This window comes from Chanos chanos, chromosome 5, assembly GCF_902362185.1.
Source record: "Chanos chanos chromosome 5, fChaCha1.1, whole genome shotgun sequence".
Classification (NCBI taxonomy): domain Eukaryota; kingdom Metazoa; phylum Chordata; class Actinopteri; order Gonorynchiformes; family Chanidae; genus Chanos; species Chanos chanos.
The window spans coordinates 18,541,363-18,559,687 of record NC_044499.1 but is presented as its reverse complement, the minus strand read 5'-3'; the positions used below and the strand labels follow the sequence as shown (position 1 = coordinate 18,559,687).

General features: G+C 43.3%; 1 protein-coding gene across 1 annotated transcript; it reads right to left on the bottom strand.

Moving 5' to 3' along the window:
• Positions 1-336: 336 nt before the first annotated feature.
• ccdc18 (coiled-coil domain containing 18) lies at positions 337-17,543 on the bottom strand. The gene is made up of 27 exons (XM_030774740.1): positions 17,443-17,543; positions 16,788-16,992; positions 16,272-16,427; positions 16,030-16,139; positions 15,771-15,899; positions 15,424-15,520; positions 15,171-15,292; positions 14,693-14,981; positions 14,183-14,270; positions 13,716-13,927; positions 13,389-13,499; positions 13,155-13,286; positions 12,877-13,011; positions 12,630-12,707; positions 12,241-12,357; positions 11,744-11,911; positions 9,352-9,494; positions 8,376-8,539; positions 7,864-8,077; positions 5,603-5,702; positions 5,072-5,188; positions 4,893-4,961; positions 4,106-4,246; positions 3,517-3,654; positions 2,783-2,995; positions 1,916-2,437; positions 337-420 (listed from the first exon to the last, which is right to left on the bottom strand). The coding sequence occupies exons 1-27, from the start codon at positions 17,541-17,543 to the stop codon at positions 373-375; spliced, it is 4,119 nt and encodes a 1,372-aa protein (XP_030630600.1). The 3' UTR covers positions 337-372.
• Between the last annotated feature and the right edge of the window lie 782 nt (positions 17,544-18,325).

The following is an 18,325-nucleotide window of genomic DNA, read 5'->3' as shown; positions in this document are numbered from 1 at the left end:
TTACACGTCCATAGTTGTGCTCATGCTCTGTAATTTCCTTTGAGTTAGCCAGGGTTCTGGAAGAAAGATGACCACTTCGTTTTTCATTTTACATAAGTTTATTTTGCTGAATTAAAATAATTCTCCACAAGGGATATATAAAACACAGTAAAAAAAAAAAACAATAATAAATACAAACATTGAAAAACCAAAGTATCTACATGTGCTTAGTCTGGGACAGGCTCAGAGGTTGAACAGCCACATGGTCAGTGTGATCGGTAAACAACTGAATTATATCGAACCATATTAGAGGCAGATCTGACCTGCAGCATTTCCACAAATCAAAACCCAACACACATTTCAGCACGGCATGTAACACGGAGATGTAGACTGTTACGAAACTTCCCCTGTAGAGCTGTATCCTTCTTCATTTGTGTCCTTCTAAAAAAGAAAAGATCAAATCATGAAATAAACAATTACAATGATATGCACCTGTTAGCATAAACAGAAGTTAGGGAAAGCCACAGTCGAGATATTCTTCCTCATCCTTTCAAGGCGATATACAGTTAAGCCCAAAATCATTCAAAACCATGCCAAATTTGCATTTATAGTGAATTTTTATTTGACCAATAGATTTCAGCTGGCTGGAAATGACATAAAGAAGCGACAAAAGATGGTAAAACATTGAGTCATGTTAAGATGTTGAGATGTTAATGATAAATTCTATCTATTTCTATGCTTTTTTACATTTTTACTAAAAACGCCACGTCCAAAATTATTCATACCCCTTCAAATTGTTGCATATTCTTGAGAAAATGCAATCTTCTATACCATTCCAAATGGTCTTGGTCATTTTTACCGTGTTCTAGAGCATTCTAATCAACTTCAAATTGAGAATAGTTCATACAGTAGTTCTCTAGGGAGTTACTAGTCAATTGCAAGTCATGGCTAAAACCAAAGAGCTTAGTGTGCACTTCCGGTTGCACAATGTGGCTGCTCACAAGATGGGGAAAGGCTACAAGGCCACGTCTAAGTGTTTTCAAGTGTCAGTGGCCACAGTGCAAAGCATAATCTAAAATTACAAGGAGTTCTACACTGTGAAAAAATCTGGTCATGCAAATGCAAATTTGGCATGGGTGTGAATAATTTTGGGCTTAACTGTATATTCACACTGTAAATGTTAAAGCGATTGATGTGCAGTCACACTATAATTCTCTGGATCCCGAGAAGCAGTTTATTGTGTATGCATATGTTCTAATGGTTCTCAGAAAACCTCTCTATCAACTCTTACTCTGTTCTGTGAATGAAAGAAAATATAACCAAGTGAACAATAACATCTAACTGCTGTAAGGACGTTGCAGGACCCAACCTCCTGTTCACACACACAGCAGCCCCCCCGCCCCCCCCCCCCCCCCCGTATCTGTGGGGAATACGTTCCAAGACCCCCCGCAGATGCCTGAGACCGCGGATAATACTGAACCCTATATAATAATAATACGTTTTTTCCTATATATACATAGCTATGATAAAGTTCAATTTAGAGAAAAACTGATTCACATCCTGAGCAGGATGGCCCAAGATGATTTCATCACGCTTCTCAGAACAGCACGCAATTTAAAACTCATGAACTGTTTATTTCTGGAATTTTTCACTTCATATTTTCAACCACAGTTGACCACGGCTAACGGAAACCACAGAGAGCGAATCTGCGGACAAGGAGGGTTTAGTGTGTTTGGCAACTCTGTGTAAAGATCCTTTTGCAACACTGTCAAACAGTTTGTCGTACTGTCAGTCATTATTACAAATATAAAATTCATCTGATAAATACCGTACATTAATATGCACACGCTAATTCAGTACTTGCGCACAAACTCTTTTAGTCAAATTGAAGATCATTTAAAGATTTTACGACCATTCTCTGAGTGGTTCCACTGACCTGTAGCTGGGGGAATGAGCGATCGGGTTGGAAGGGAGAACTGGAGTCACAGTGGGAGTGCTGTTCCTGCAGGGCCAGCGTCTGGTTGACAAATCTCAGCATACCTGAGAGAGAGTTCAGATCTGCCCCCAGCTCCTCGGGATCCTCTGGCTCTCTGTCCACCATGTATGTGAGAGGATTAAAGGAGAGGTCAGACGTCGAGGAGACGTCACGGGAGTTCAGGCCCTGCCAGGAAGGGTTTGGGGACTCAGGCTGCCGCAGGGTCGCCTGAACACCGGCCTTAACGCTCTCCGACAACTCTACGGGCGAGCTGGCCGTGTCGTCTGGCCAGTCATAGAAGAGACTGGAGCGAGTGGAGTGTTTGGCCGGGGAGGAGAGACGGGTGCGAGTGATAGAGTCTTTGTGAGGGGAGGAGCGAGAAAGGAGGACACTCTCCTGGTTGTGAAAGGTGGTGCTTTGGGAGAGTCCTGCGGCCCTCTCGAAGCCAGAGATCTTGGCCTGAAGACGAGTGATTTCAGACTCCTAAGACAGAGAGAGAAGTGCTTGTCTTTTGCGATTCTTTCATATTCAGCTGGTGAATTTTACAAAGAATGGACCACAGCAAAGCCCAATTATTACATCCTAACACAACAGACACCATGTGGCTACCCTAATCAAAAATATCAAACTTGGTCGCCAGCTCCTCTGGGCTGAACTGAAGAACTCCAAGATCAGTTCATCAACTTCATTTCTCTCATCGTTCAGTTATCCTGCTTCAGAGCTTTAATATCCAAAACCCTTAAGTGTTAACATACTGTGTTACACTACAGACATCTGCCACAGTGGCTGAAGCTCTGAGGATCTCATTAACATAGCTTTGGTTTCTACCTTGAGGAGCAACGCCTCATTGGCTCCCTGTAGCAGGTGCTCTCGAGCGTGGAGCTCCGCCCGTAGGGTGGAGGCATCGTTCCGGGCCTCCTCCAGCTGAAGCCGGGCCTGTTGCAAGCGTTCGGCCAGCTGTTCCTGAGAATTACGCAGACTGCTGGAGATCTGATCCGACACTTTAATCAGCTGCCCACGTGTCTGCTGAAGCATGCACAGCTGGAGAGAGAAAGAAAACACACAGTGAGGTAAGCAGACAAAAGCTCTGGAAACTCCTGACCGCCTAATGATGCCTTACACACGCCCATAGCAGAGCAGTGATGTAGGTGACAGTGAGAGATGGCATTGAGGGGACGGGAGGATTTGGCAGAAATAGCATGATGTTACAGGGCCTGTCTAGTCACAGCTGTCTGGGAATCAGGTGTTGTTGTGCAGAGTGTAGGAGACGGAAATGAAACTAAAGATAAAAAACAAATAAGAAAAGAACATGGTTTGAAAAAAAATGAAGCGATAATTATGGAGGTTGGCATGTGAGAGAACATAAATGGATGTGTACATATAAATAGTGCGTAAAAACTGAAGTCGAGAGCGGAAGAGGTATTTGGATGTCCGAGCATAGGTTTTTTTGTGGGCGAGAGAGTGAGTTACAAGGTAAGACAGTTTGGTATAAAGTTTAGGGTATGAGGAAGTGTAAGCAGTGGTAAGTTAAACTGTTCTGAGGGATGACAGTGATATATAACCTCTTTGTGATGCTCTGCTCTCTGCTGTTCCAGCTCCTCCTGCAGAGCTGTTACAGTGTCCTGGAGCTGAGCCGAGCCCTGAGCAGAACTCCTCTCCATCACGGCCAACTCCTTAGACAGCCGCTGGGACTCATCCTCCTGCAAACACCACACACACACACACACACACACACACACACACCCAAGCATGCACACACATACACGCACACACATGCACACTCATGTCACACTTCACACAAATACAAAACCCTGCACGTCCTAACCATAACTGACAACTACTGCAAATGTCAATAGTCTAATCTGAGTACACAGGCAGAGGAAATGATCTGTTAAAAGTCCATGTCAAAGTGGTTCCCAAGCTATCCATCTTAAAAGTTTGCACAGTTGTAACACTGTATTCCCTCTGTCTAGATTATACAACTGCTGCCGATCACTGGCCCTTTTGTCATATTCAGCAGGGCTATATGAGTGTTTGTTTATCCACTGCTGCTTTATATGAGTTTACAGAAGTTCTGTCATAATGTGCCAAGCCTTACAGGTTTAACCTGAGTTTTATGGTAGAGAAGCAGTGAACCGTGCCAGGCCTGACCTTCTGACGGACTAGCTGAGTCATTTCGTCCAGCTGCCTGCTGAGCGTGTCACAGCGAGACTGTGCATCATGCAGCTCCTGGGCAGTCCGCTCGAGCTGTTCCCGACACAGACGCAGCTGTTGGCACTGTTCCACAACATCCTAAGACACACACACACACACACAGAGAGAGAGAGAGAGCGCCCAAGCCAAAGATAAGAGGTTTAATCCACTGCATTTATCTACTTAGCAGACGAATGTCATCCAATACATTCACTCAGCGTTATTTGAAGTTATTACGAAATAAAAAAATCCTCAGTGGATTAAACCTGAAATAAACTCAGGATTTAATATGAGAACCTTATTAAAATAAATACTACAGTAAATATGAACTGCCTATTTCCTTGTTCAGTTTGTTTCATGCCTGCAGAGGGCTCAACGTGTGTCTCCACAAATCAGGAACGCTTGAGAAATCCGACCGTAATGCCGGAGTTTGACTGATGCGATTAGGGCAGAAGATTGAATTGAGGTTAAACTCAATTCAGTGTTCTGCTTAATGCAGCTGAATTCTTCAACAGCTGTTTGCTTCTTTTCTCTCGCTGCTGTCCGTTCACTCAGCACCGCTGAGCTACACAAAATCAAGATCAAAACCCAGATAAAAAGTTGTGCGCTCGTGACCTCTGCTGCGAACGACATTGCTCCAATGACGAAATTACAGCTCCTAAATGTCACAAGCAGAATCTGCCTGAACACACGCTTATACATGTCCAACATGTCTCTTGTTTTCATTAATTCTCTGATCACACACCCTCTCCACACCCTCCTTCCCCTGCAGCTGTGTTCTGACCAACTCCAGTCTCTGAGTCAGATGCTCCACCTGTAAAGAGACACAGTAAAGAGAGTGCATTAGAGTCTGTGAAACAGTCTTCATCAATGACTCACAAACGAATGCAGCACAGGCTCTCTTAGGCCAATCTAACGGCCCACCTGCTTTTCTCTGTCCTTCAGCTCATTGTCTCTCTCCTCCAGGGTCTGCTGCAGATATTCCACCTTCCTCTCCATCTCCAGCTTATGCTCTTTAATGGCCACGTCTAGCTGGCCCAGCTGAGACCAGAGCAGAGAGAAAGAGAGGACAGTAAACTTTGTCTCTATTCTCTAACACTTGACTTCTAGGTTGGCAATATACATGACGGTAGCAAGACCAGACAAAGACAGTAAAATAAGTTTGAAATAAAAAAAAAAAAAACCCAAACAAAAGAGGTGAAAAGCTGGTACTTTCCCTGTATTCAGTTGTTACTGAGGCCAAATCACGTCTTTCACATAGTTACAGTGTTTACAGTATTCTTCTCAACCCTTTCTGCTTTGTGGTGCTGGAAAGCCTGTTAACCAGTGTAGTTTAGGTCTAACAAAACTGGGTCATTCATCTGTGAGGGGAGCATTCGTGCCTTTGTGCGTGTGTGTGTGTGTGTGTGTGTGTGTGTGTGTGTGTGTGTTTGTAGTGGTTTACGAAGTCAGTACCAGCTCTGCCCTTTGTTGTAGCTCCCCCTGTCTCTCCTTCAGTGCAGCATCCATATCTAACACCTCATGATTCCTCTCCTCCAGCTCACGCCGACTCTCTCTGCAAACACACACACACACACACACACACACACGCACACACACACACACACACACACACACACACGCATGTAAAAGAGAGGTACAGCTATTGGTTTGTGTGACAAAACTGCCTGAAGTAACAACAATACAACATAAATTCGAGCTAGCGAGCTAATCTTGGTCTGTAACACAGAAGCTCAAAGCTGGAGTTTTTAATCTTAATTTGACTTGTCAATCAATGCATTGCAAAAAACAATTTGGTAAAAACATTGGTGAGCATATCTGACATATGCCCCCACAGCCCATGTGTGGGGAGGCAAAGGGCGTATCGTAACGGGAGTGATGCACATGATCAGGACACACAGAGCTATGTGGGAACAGTTATGAACTATTCACAGAAATCAGGAAACCCTATTCTAAGACAAAGACTGCATACAGTCACATAAAAGAGTCTGAACAGGCCATGCTCCCATTACTATTATCGATTGCAGCAGGATTATGAATAGAACTCTTATAAAGAGCAGTGCAGTTTCAGGCTGCAGCAACGAAAAACAGACGTGTGTGTGTGTGTGTGTCTGTCAGACACGCTGACATGTTGTATGAGGTGAGAGTGTTCTAGCTGAGCTGTCCTGATACGTGTGAGTTTGACATTCTTTCCACAGAGCATGAAAGCCACACGGACAAAGCGTGTTGGGCTGTTTTTTTTGGGTTGTTTTTTTTTAAATACATGAAGCTAAAGAAGTCCTCTGGCAAGTATGGTCACTGATGCACGCCAACACAACTTCAGCCCTGCTGTGTCACAGCGCTGACAAAAGCTTCGATTTAGGGCAGATAAAAACTGAGGAACTACAGCTGCCTGAGCTGTCATGTCCCCTTTAGTGGTGTTTCCACATAAACAGACATATGAGTCTCTGTTGCCTTCCCATCTGTCACGTTACCAGGGGGCTATTCATGTATCATGAATTCAGTCAACAGGAACAGTGCAGTTGGGGAATTATGGTGTTACTTCTCAATAGCAACAGAACTGTGAATGAGGTAATAATATAATGGAAGGGAGGGGGCCATGTCTTGTGGAGCGGTGAATTTTGGTTACTGTTTCAGATGGGGTTTTTTTTTTTTTATCTCTGAGAATAAACACCAACAAATGCAAGCCGTCGGACACAAGTCTAAACCCAAGCTAATAAAAGAAACATGGACATGTCTGAAGTGGTGATTAAATCATATTTCCAAAAGGAGAAAAAAGAAAAAGTGCTTTGTGAAAAGTGCTTTGTGAACATGGGATCATTGATCAGTAGTCACAAACAAGCCTTATATTTGTACATAATGTGTATGAATCATTCACATTCGTGTGAAAATAACTGTCTGTCTCATCTATAATAGACAGAATATCTGACAATTGAGCAGTTCAGCAGATGTTTCACATCAAACAAATGAATAGGCCAGGTTACATAAAAAGTCATACCAGCCCTGAGGATAATATGGCAAATAACACTGGAGACTGAAATGGAAATAATCCTTCAAATGATCACTTTCACACGAGAAAGAGAAAAACAGATAAACTGGCTTGATCACATTAAAACAACTAACATTGTTTCTTCACATTACACAGGATAACACAGAGATAAGAAAAATGTGCATATATACATACATTTATGTACAATTACTCCCTCACCGCCCTCAAGGCATTTTGTGGTTTGGGAAAAAAAATTCAAGCAGCACTGTATTGTTTGCAAGTCCGGGAGCAGAGCAGGAACTTCTTTTGAACAAAGCTTTGGTTAGGGTTTCATTGTTTGGGCAGGCCATCTTTGGTTTTCCATGGCAAAAGGGTACAATTAAGAAAGGAATCATTAAAAAAAAAAAAATGAAAGGACCTCGCTGTCTGCAGTAATGAGGAGTTAAAGAAATAAACATGCCTTGACTGACCAATAAAAGAAAGGTCCACGGGTCATAAGATAGCTTAGAGACCAGTATTGAACAGACAGAGAATACTTGGTTCAATATCAGGTGAGATGGGATGGTCTGCATTCAATCTTGTCCAATGGCAGTGAAGCTGAAGGCACTCCCATGTGCTCCTGGGCTAATAGCACGGAAGCTGATGACATTTTCATGTGCTCTCTAGCCAACGGCAGAGAAGGCACGCTCTTCGTTCAGAGAGGAGAGTTTGAGAAGAAGCTGCTCACCTGAGCTCTGCGGCCAACTGATCCATGGCGGCCTGTCGCTGGTCTGCAGTCAGCTGCGTTCTCTGCAGCACGTCCCGCAGTTCCTGCAGATGATCCAACGTGCCGGCCAACTCCCCGCGCACGGCATGCAACTGCTCCTCCAATAGCTGCGCCCGCTGCAGGGAGTTCCGTCTGTCCATTTCACTCCGGTGAAGCTTCTCCTCTAAATCTACAACTGAAACACGCACATCAGAGACGTTTAAATGAATCAGTCCAATATACCTGAAACTGTACTCTGATCGTCATGAGACAAAGAGAAATCACACATACACGTGAAAAGGTTCAACATCTAAAGAATCTTGGCCTTCTGTAACACAAGCCAACTACTGCTGTGCAAATTTAAAGCAACAGATTATGCTTTTACAGCCTGTTTTCAAACTCTAGTAAAAAGTAGGCATAAAACATAAAACATAAAAGGACTATAATAGTCAGCGTTAGCCTTGAAGAAAAGCAGGTCTGTGGTATTCACATACCCATCTCGCTCTTCTTTTCCAGCAGTCCCTGGGTCTCCAATAACGTGCTCTCCATTTGGCTCAGCTGAGATGCCTTAGCGCTGCTGTCCCTCCTGAGTCGAATCAACTCCAACTCCATGTCGGACAGCTCGCCCTTACACTTACTCATCTCTGAGCTCAGCTGCCTGCAGAACCACAACACACACACACACACACACACACATACACACACACAGCTGTAAATTAAGCACATGCTGTCTTTAAAATTTCTCTCCATCTCATCGCTGAATATCCTAATAATCGTCGTTCAGTTTTTAGGTATGTTGAAACTGGCCTTTGTTGTGTGTGGCTGTGCCACACTGAAAAAGAAAGTCAGAAAAGACAAGTCCACTGATCCACAGAGCACAGATATGAAAAAAAACTGCTGAGGACAACAAAACTACCTCAAACACCAGCAGCAACTCTCTCTCTGACTTTCTATCCAACCTCCTAGGCTAGGGGAGAAGGAGCAAAGCCTACAGTCCTCTCTCTGGACCCGTCACTGTTCTATATGGGCATGAGTGCTGAAGGGTGGGTTTGTGTATATATATATATACACACACAGACACACACACCAGCAATCACACACACATAATCAAAGGAGAGGCTGGCCTTAGAGACATAAAGGAGTAACTGAGTAGCAGAGTAGTCATGGGACAGTCTCTGGTGATAGCCTCCAGTGAACTGACTAGTTCACCCACAGCCTGTGGCCACATGCTGCCCAAGCCCCATAAACACCAATCTCACGGCAGCCTCAGTGCGTCAGACTCACAGAGGCCCGTTGTGACAAGAGCGCTGTGGCCCTGCGCTAGTCACACAAAGGCCGAGTGAGACGGGAATAACGGCCGCGACTTGGAAAATCACAAGGCGAGGACAAGAACATATGACTAAGTAGAAAAAGAGCTGGAGTGGAGCAAGCAGAATAAAAAGAGAGAGGCAGATATCAGTGGAAACTCACATGATAGAGCCGGAGAGCTCCGCCGCCTTTCTCTCTTTCCTCTCAGACTCTTGGCCGGCTTCTTCTATCTCTTCTTCTCTCCTCCTCTGTTCCTGAGCAAGGGCGAACCGTTCTCTTTCCAGCTCCTTCTCCAACTGGGCCACCTTCAGACACCAGAGAAAACACAGGTTATCGGTGAAACCGCAAAAACATGGGTTATCTCTGTAAAACCACAAGAACACCACTACAAATAGTGTGTGTTTCATGTCTCTCTCTCTCTTCCCCTTTCTGTGAGTGTAAGACTATCTTCAGTCTCAGAAGATTGAGTCTTCCATCAGACTGCTGCATTACCTACTACTGTGTCTGAATTTCAGCACTGACTATGGTATGGAGGCTCTTGGTACATACTTAGGAGACTGTTAAAAGACAGTCTATAAGGACAGACTTGCTAACATCTATCTGAAATTTAAACACAATTAGTCAACCAAAGATGATATCACAACTTCTAGGTTGATGATGTAAGCGCACAGTTGGCTTAGCTGATCTTTGGTGTGTTGTTAATAAGGAAATCTATCACCTAACACATTTCTTTTCAGACAGACAGGTTTAAAATGCCTGAGAAAAACTACTGCAGACCTCTGCTCAATATGATTACGTACTCCAGCATGTAGCATGATGACACTGTGAAAAGTGACGTAAGGTTAGACTTTAGTGTTTAGTGTCACTTTAGTGTTTCCATCAATCATCCTTTAAATTTCTTCCAAACAGAAAATGATAACTTGCGGCTCTGGAATCTTTTCCATATATTTTGAAGCCTGAGGTCAACATGGTTGACAGATATATGGTCTTTCACTGTGTCATATCATTTCAGAACTTGTGCTTGCATTCAATAGTTGATGTTTGCTTTTTGATCGATTTAGAGTAAGGCATCTATATCAGTTAACTAGGACATTCCTAAATTTTGCCTGATTTTCTCATTAAGTAAAAGAAATGTCTCTTTAAACGTAAGTTTTAATTTTAAAGATTACAAAAAAAAATTCTCCACAGCTGAGGCTTATGTAATAGGATAAAAGTGAAATGTTTGTTTGGAAACAGATTAAAACTTAATGACCTTGTTTATGGTTTGTGGCTTGCCCTGTCTCCAGTGTTTCTGATTATGAAAGCCTACTTTGTAAACTAGAGTACCAAGCAAACACAGCAACCTATGTTCATTTTAACAAGGAAGTCTATCATGCACTGATTCAGATGATGAAATGATTTCAAAAAACACTTATAACAGTACATAATATGTGGTAAAAGCTTATGAAATTACAAACTAAGAATATCATAACCAAACAAGCTGAAGGGTACTTCATATGGTATAATATGATCAGAAAAGTTTGTATGAATGTCAGGGCATTTTCACACCTAGTTCATTCGGAGTGTTTGTTTCAAACCCTGGAGCATTTCCACCCAAGTTCAGCTCATTTGGGCATATATGAACACAGCAATCGCACTAAGGTGCAGACTAAAACAACTCTGGAGCGGTTCCTTTGCAGTGAGAATGTAATCCGATCCAACGGAACAAAACAACCCACTGCTGCTACACAACGGATGATGGGTGGGTTGGCATGCTTCGAATTATGGGCAACAAATTCTGGGTGGTCGGCAAACTTGCTACTAATAACGAGTTGTCAAATTAAAAAAATTACAAAAGATGCAATTCCTCGATGATGGGGGAATAATGGCTTTAAGCTAAAAAAGAGAAATTATAATGAGATGAAAGGCATATAATATCACTAAGCTCACCTGATGAGGTGAATGTGTCACTGTGTGCATTATATTTAAAGCATGCCTTCTCCCACTGAAGTGTCTCAAAGCAGCGCATCTTCTTCTGAAATGCATGCTATTTTCAAAATGAAGTCTAGATTCATTTTCAAAGTGAATATGGTACTCATACTGCTAACACTGGTATAACAGCCAGAGAATCGTGACAACTGGAATGATGAAATTGTTAGTTTGCTCTATTTTCGATTTGCTGTTCCCATGTTTTTCTTTTCAGAAGACAGTGATGGAATTCCCGCACAAAAATTCTGACCATTGAGGGAACAGTTTGCTTGCGCATGGCGTTTGTTTAACAATTTTGGTCCATTTTTAAATATTGCTGTGTGAAAACAAACAGAACCAGGGTGCGAATGTAACATTGTAACAAATTAGTCCCTGATTCAGAACAAAGAAAACGGTCTATAGATGTGAAAACGTCCTCAGTGTATGTGTGGTACTGGATCACTCTGTCAGAGCATATGGCAGGTCTATTGTGTGTGTGTGTGTGTGTGTGTGTGTGTGTTTGTTTGTTTATCTGGATCTGTAGATAAGTCCTCTAGCCAGTCAATGTTCTAAATGTTTGTGTGTGTGTGTGTGTGTGTCTCCATACCTGGCTCTGTAGCCGATTCTGGCTCTCCTCTAGCTGGGCTACGCGGGACGTGCTGTCCTGTAGCATGTTCTGCTGATGCTGGAGGGATTCTTGCGTCTGTAGGTTCTGTTCACTGGATCTCTCACAGACCAGAGTTACACTCCTCACCTCCTCCTGCAGTGCCCGCAGCTGTCACACACACACACACACACACACACACACATCACAGTTACAGCCTCATACAAACATGTGCACATAGTCCTGAAGAGCAAAGAGAGCAGACAGCCAACTAAGGACTCAACAGCCCTTAAGGATTTATTATTTGTCAGGAAACACCGGACAAGCAAAGCATTTTCTCCTTAAATGCGAACGGTCCCAAAGCGAACACGATATATCATAACATAGATGCAAGTGTACTGTATTCCGTGTGTGTGTGTGTGTGTGTGTGTGTGTGTGTGTGTGTGTGTGTGTGTACGCGCATGCGTGCGTGCATTTGTTTTCTGTACAGTAGAACAGACCTGGCTATTCTTAAGTTCCAACTTCATCTCATACTGGTTTTTGATGTCCTCCATCTGCTCAAGATAAACATTAATTTCATCTTTACAGCAGGACAGCGCTGACTCCAGAGCCTTCACCTACAACAGCACAACCAGATCTGTGAGTCGCCAAACTACATTAAAACAACATTTAAACATCTCTGCAACAACTCAGTCCCATTCACAATCACTTTAGGACACAGTCCGCATTCAGAAGAACACGTACATGGATTACCATCAGTTCATCCCATTGTTCTGTTCAAACATAAAGCTATTACTTCTCAGCTGAGGCTTCAGCAGACAGCAGACTACACTGAAGCGGCCCGCTCATCCTCACACACTACCCTGAGCGCAGTGAGCGGCGGACTGACCTTAGATGCCGACTCTGACGCCTGTTCTTCAAATTTACGCAGGGTTTCTTCATAGTGCTTTGCTTTTACCGTTCTGTCCTGTTAAATAACACACACAAAACACAGTCAGGACAGGGATCTAATAATTATTGAAAAATTATAGTTGTAAAATCTAACTTACAAAAGGGAAAGATACAATGGAACTGATTTGATTAGAATGAGCACAAAGGTTTCTGTAGAATAGGATAGAATGGAATTTCAGCCTGACTTGTGTGAGTTGGTCCAGAGAAGCCTGTAGTAATTGGGCTTTGTGTTGGGCTTCTTGTTTCTCTGTCTGTAGGCAGGCTACAGTCTGCTCCAACTCCTCCACCTGAGCCTTCTTTTGCTCCACAGACAACTGCAGCTATAAACAGTAACACACACACACACACACACACGCACACAGCGGGTGGCGGGTTATAGATAATATAGACAAAATGTTCTTACACACAAAAAAAGTAATGCTGGAGACCTGGGAGGAGATGGACCATGAATACAGAAACTCACCAGTTCTATCCTGTCCTCAAGTTCCTTACATTTCTCTGAGTGGGAAGTCTTGGTCCTCTCCATGGCCTGCTGGTGGTCCCTCTGTTTCTTATTCAATAAGGACTGATAATGTTGGAGACTGCTATTTTTTTCCTAAAAAGAGAGATATCACAGATCAAAACGACTGTCTATAGTGTCAGAGATGAAGCTGAGATTTCTGTCATTGGATATAGTGTGTGTGTGTGTGTGTTTTACCAGCAGCTCCTGCTCTAACTGGCTGGTCTTCATGGCAGCCTGAGAGTAAGCAGAGGTTTTCTCCTGCAGCTGTTTCTCCAGCACAGCCAGACGTGAACTCTTCTTTTTTAGCTGCATAGTGACATGTCAGCCACAAGAGGGAGACATACAGTAAATTACAGAGGTCATCTCACACACATGCAATACACAGAAACGAACACACACAGAAACAAACACACTTGCAGCCTGTTTTGGATGCTCTGTAAGCATCAGGATATCCACGAAGCATTGTTACTGCATACACGTTTAAAGGTGAATATAGGCATGTGTATCCAGGCTGTCACTCACCTCTTTATCCAGTCCTGTGGCCTGGTTAGCCTTGTCTAGAAGCTGGTTATGGAGCTGTTGGAAGTGGGAGCTGCGCTGGGTGATGGAGGCCTGCAGGGAGGAGATCTCCTCCTGGGCTCGGTTCAGTTTCTCCTGCAGACTCTGAGCCGCGTTGGCCTGTCGAGTCTTCTCCTGCTCCACAGCCTGCAGCACAACCAACAGCTGCTGGTATCCTAGCAACCGAGATACACAACAGTCATGATGATTTTTCAATCAGACAGGCAACTCAAGTCACAAAAATTAACAATCACATCTGTTGTGATGTTCAGTGTTTTCCAAACTATTTAAAAGCTTTCTGTCTGAAGCAGAACTAACATGTGACAGCATGTAAGCGATGACAGCATCTGAACCTTGGATGTCATTGCAAAGCTGGTACAGCACTGTTTTTATGGGAGGTAAAAATTGTGCTGACAGGGTTAAAAACACACCTGACTTCTGCTGAAGTTGTTCAGTGCTTCCTGAGTAAGCCACTGGGGAGGGAAAACAGGGGTTCACGCATAACGGTCCCTCTCGAGTCTGAAAACAGACGTACAGTCAAAGTTAAAACTCCATACTGGACTACAGTCTTACCAAAACTACACACACACACACACACACACACACACACTCAGAGGAATGCGACACAAAATCTTTTTGATGGAGTCAAAAACAAGGACTAAGAAGCAACGGACACACATAATGACCATGCGTGACGCTTAGGCTTCTGGCACTCTCACTCCAATCACATCATAACCAACTTACTCCTGTCCCAATTTCCATCTACAAGACACTTCACAGCCTAATCCCAGCGCCCTGGCAGGCTGCCAACAAAAAAAACACTGCTATGTCCTTGCTTATCAACCAACCACATGATAAATCACTTGCCAAGAGGTTATTACACCAAATCAAGAGTCTGTGTGTGTGTGTGTGTGTGTGTGTGTGTGTGTGTGTTCCCGTACCTCTCTCAGGTGTAACAGACTGAGAATGGACTCCAGGCTGGTCAGCTCCGCTTTGCTGTGTTCAGTCTCTCTCTTGGCCTGGGCCAATCTCTGCTCCTGACAAGCAGTGAGGAGACGCAGCTCCTCCCTCTCTTTCCTCAGCGCCGACACCTCTTGCACCTCCACCTCCTTCTGAGCCAGCTCCTTCTGCAACCTGCTCAGCCTCTCCGACGCATGCTCCAATCGCCCCTGCAGCTCCACCCGCTCCTTAGACAGAGCATCCGCACGGGCACAGCCCTCCCTCAGCTCACTACGGCAGGGAGAGAGAGTGGGACGGAGAAAGAGAGGAGGTGGTTTAAACAGGGGAGACGGAGAAATACGGTAATATTCCCAGTGACATATTTATTATGTCCAAGGGACCCAAGTCGCAATAACAAATGTGATGTGTGCATAACTAGCCCAGGATTCCTGAACAGATCTGGGATGTTTAACGACTTACCTAACGTTCTGGCTCATCCCCTCCCTCTCTCTCTCCAACTCCGCACACTTCTTTTCCAGTTCTTCTCTTTCTCTGTCACACTCTATTAGGCTCTCCTTCAGCCTGCTTTCACTCTCCATTACCTTATAACACAGACATGAAAAAAAAAATGGCAGAGAAGAGATTTCGTTTATTTAAGACTTTCAGCCATGTTCTTGAGAATTCACGGATCAGTGGAAAGCTTCTAAGCAGAGAAGAGTTTGTCATGAGCTACCTTCTTTAGCTTCTCCGTAACATCTTCTTTGTAGTGTTTGAAAGCGAGGGTCAGCTTCTCCGCGTTCCGTAGGGCCTGGTTTCTCTGCTGCTCCGCACTTTAAAAAACAACACGAACGAATTTCAAAATCCGCACAAAGGGTTTAGAATAACGAAAGGATCGGTGTCACATCAGCAAATTTTCCACATGATTTATGTGAGATGAAAAAAAAGAACGAAGCATTTTGTCATAATGCTTCGGAGAATTCATTTGATAAAGTAAAACTGTCCACCGGCACAATCTGAAGGGAAACGAAATTATTCAACAACAGAGTTTATTGAGAAAGTAAACCATGGCTTATGCCTCACCGTTTCCCCTGACGAGTTCTATCAGACAGTTCAGCTTTAACTGCATTCAGCTCCTCTTTCAGCCTCTCCACCAGTCTGTTACTCTGGGCCACTGCCTCCTGACTCTCCTCTCGCTTCTGTTCAGCATCCCTGCCAGAGCATAAAGACAAGCAACCCTTAACAACATCTGCCAGACAAACACCAGTCTAGCTAAGATTAAGGCTGAGGTGTAGTGATACTATAAAGAGCTATGCGAGTGACAGTCAGAGAGCAGAGTTACAGTAATGCTTTAGTCTGAGTCTCCAGATCTGCCTCCAGGCCCATGATCTGCTCCTTCAGCACTGCCACGCTAGACGTCTTTGCCCCAACAGCCGAGCCCAGCAGACGTATCTGAGGAACGCAATCCATGCATTCCAATTTATTCCAATATCAAATATTTAATTATAGGACTGTTGTGCATAGCATTAAGATGTTTTACTTAAAAAAAAATAGATAAATAAAAACACAGAGAGTGTGCAGTACCTTGGACTTGGTGTTGGCCAGCTCCAGCTGAGTGGCTTCCAGGTCACCAATAAGCTGCCTGTTTTCCAAAACTAACGAAGAGTTCTCCTGTCGAACGGAGTTGAGTTTCCTCCTGAGAGCAGAAGTTTCCATCTCCATGTTCTGAGCTGAGCGAGACTGTGAATCACAACATGAAATCTCACATAAATAGATTTTGGGTTTATACTTATGAAAAATGAAAGCTAAATATTGTAGATACCCACAGGGATTACAGTTTAGTGTCCATTGTCAGTGTTGTTATTATAATGTCTGACAGCAACACCTTCCTTTCCATAATCATTAAATCACAGCATACAGTTCATACCATTAGAATTTATTCTTGTATCAAGCTTTAATCTTTACATTTTATACATTACTATTTTAAAGATTATGCTGCTGAGGTCTTGTTGATTAGTCTAAGTTCCATGGACTAATCAATAACAGCGTAACATCATTTAAGTCCAAAGCCTGACTGCTGAGTTTAACAGACTCTCTTACTCTGCAGTCACAAATGGGTGTGTTTCCACAGTGCACACTGTGCTCTGTGGTCCTACTGGATTTGCTTTTTTCCAAAGTGCAGGGATCAGGCCGCGTCGGCACAGGTGCAACATCTGATCTCTGGAGGTCTTCAAGGGTCAGACGAGCTGGTAAAGTAGGCGATGGTGTCCGATCATTTGTCTCCTCGATGCTGTTTTCTGACTGACTAGTGGTCAATAGACAAGACAGATGTTATCTGAAGATGCCACAGTCATAAAATTGAAATGACTGGTCATAAGATGATAACAGAAGCGAAATATGATGGAGATGCAGTTCAGAGGCCACAGTTAGGGCCAGATTAACAAACGTTAACTGGAACGTTTGAAAGCGGTATCATGAGCAGTACTCATGATACCGGTACATGTACATAGATTAAATCACTTCCCATATGTCGCGCTGAATTAGCACAAACTGTAAAAAATAGAGGCTTCATAAAAAAAGGTCTTCTGGTACAAATGTGCGTAACTTTAATTACGAATTTCAAATAAGGTTTTCAAAGCCCTTCGTGTTACTCCGGGGTCAAAGATGAAGTAGGAGACCACGAATTCAAATGAATTAAAGGGCCTTAGGCAAAACATATCTCCTCTTCCCCTGTCATGAAGCAAAATGAGCTCACCTTAACTGCTCTCCGAGAGACTGCAAGCTGATCTCTGTCAATCGCAACTGTTTTCTCAAAGAGACCACATCGTCAACCAAGTCTGTGTCGTTGTTAAACATTGGGAACTGACACATTCACTTCTGCCTGGAAAGTGAGCCAGGCCAGTAGGACCTAACTGCTTTTGACAGCCATAAAGTTGGTTTTAGCTTATGTTGATAATATGAATATGTTCTACGCGACACTCTAGAACAGCTTACTTCTTACTTTTAAACTTAGAATAAATAAACTGTTACAAATGTTGTACACTAAACTTAGAATAAATAAACTGCTACAAATGTTGTACGCAGTCTAGTTACTACCCGTAGATGTGCTTTCCAGCTAGCAAATTAGCCTAACTGGTTTTGGTCAAACTTGTTGCATGCAGACAATAAGTTGCCTAAACAAATAGCTGTTGCAACTAACTCTGTGTTATTATATCGCACGAAAAAAGATTTATACTGTGACGGAAGATACAGTGAATCAAATGATTTGAGTATATTAACTACCTACAACGAACAATATCCCTTCAATACAGTAAGACCTCAGAATCCAAACATAACACTCCGGCAACATCGTGTTATTTGATTGGTCCAAAGAAAACCGTCACTTGTGACTGGTGTGCCTCCTTTACGAAAAAAAGGCCGCGAATGAAGGCGCCCAATTCGCTAACTAGGAAACGACGTGCTTTCAGTTATTGTACGTGAAATTTTGAATGTATGTATTAAGGGACAAAATAAACACAATAACAATGCAGTAAATTTCAATGAATTTATTCTTTGGCTGAAGAAGCCTGCTCAAAGCCAGTAAAAAAAAAAGAAAAGGAAATATGCAGGGGTTTCACACTGGCACACCAAATGAGAAA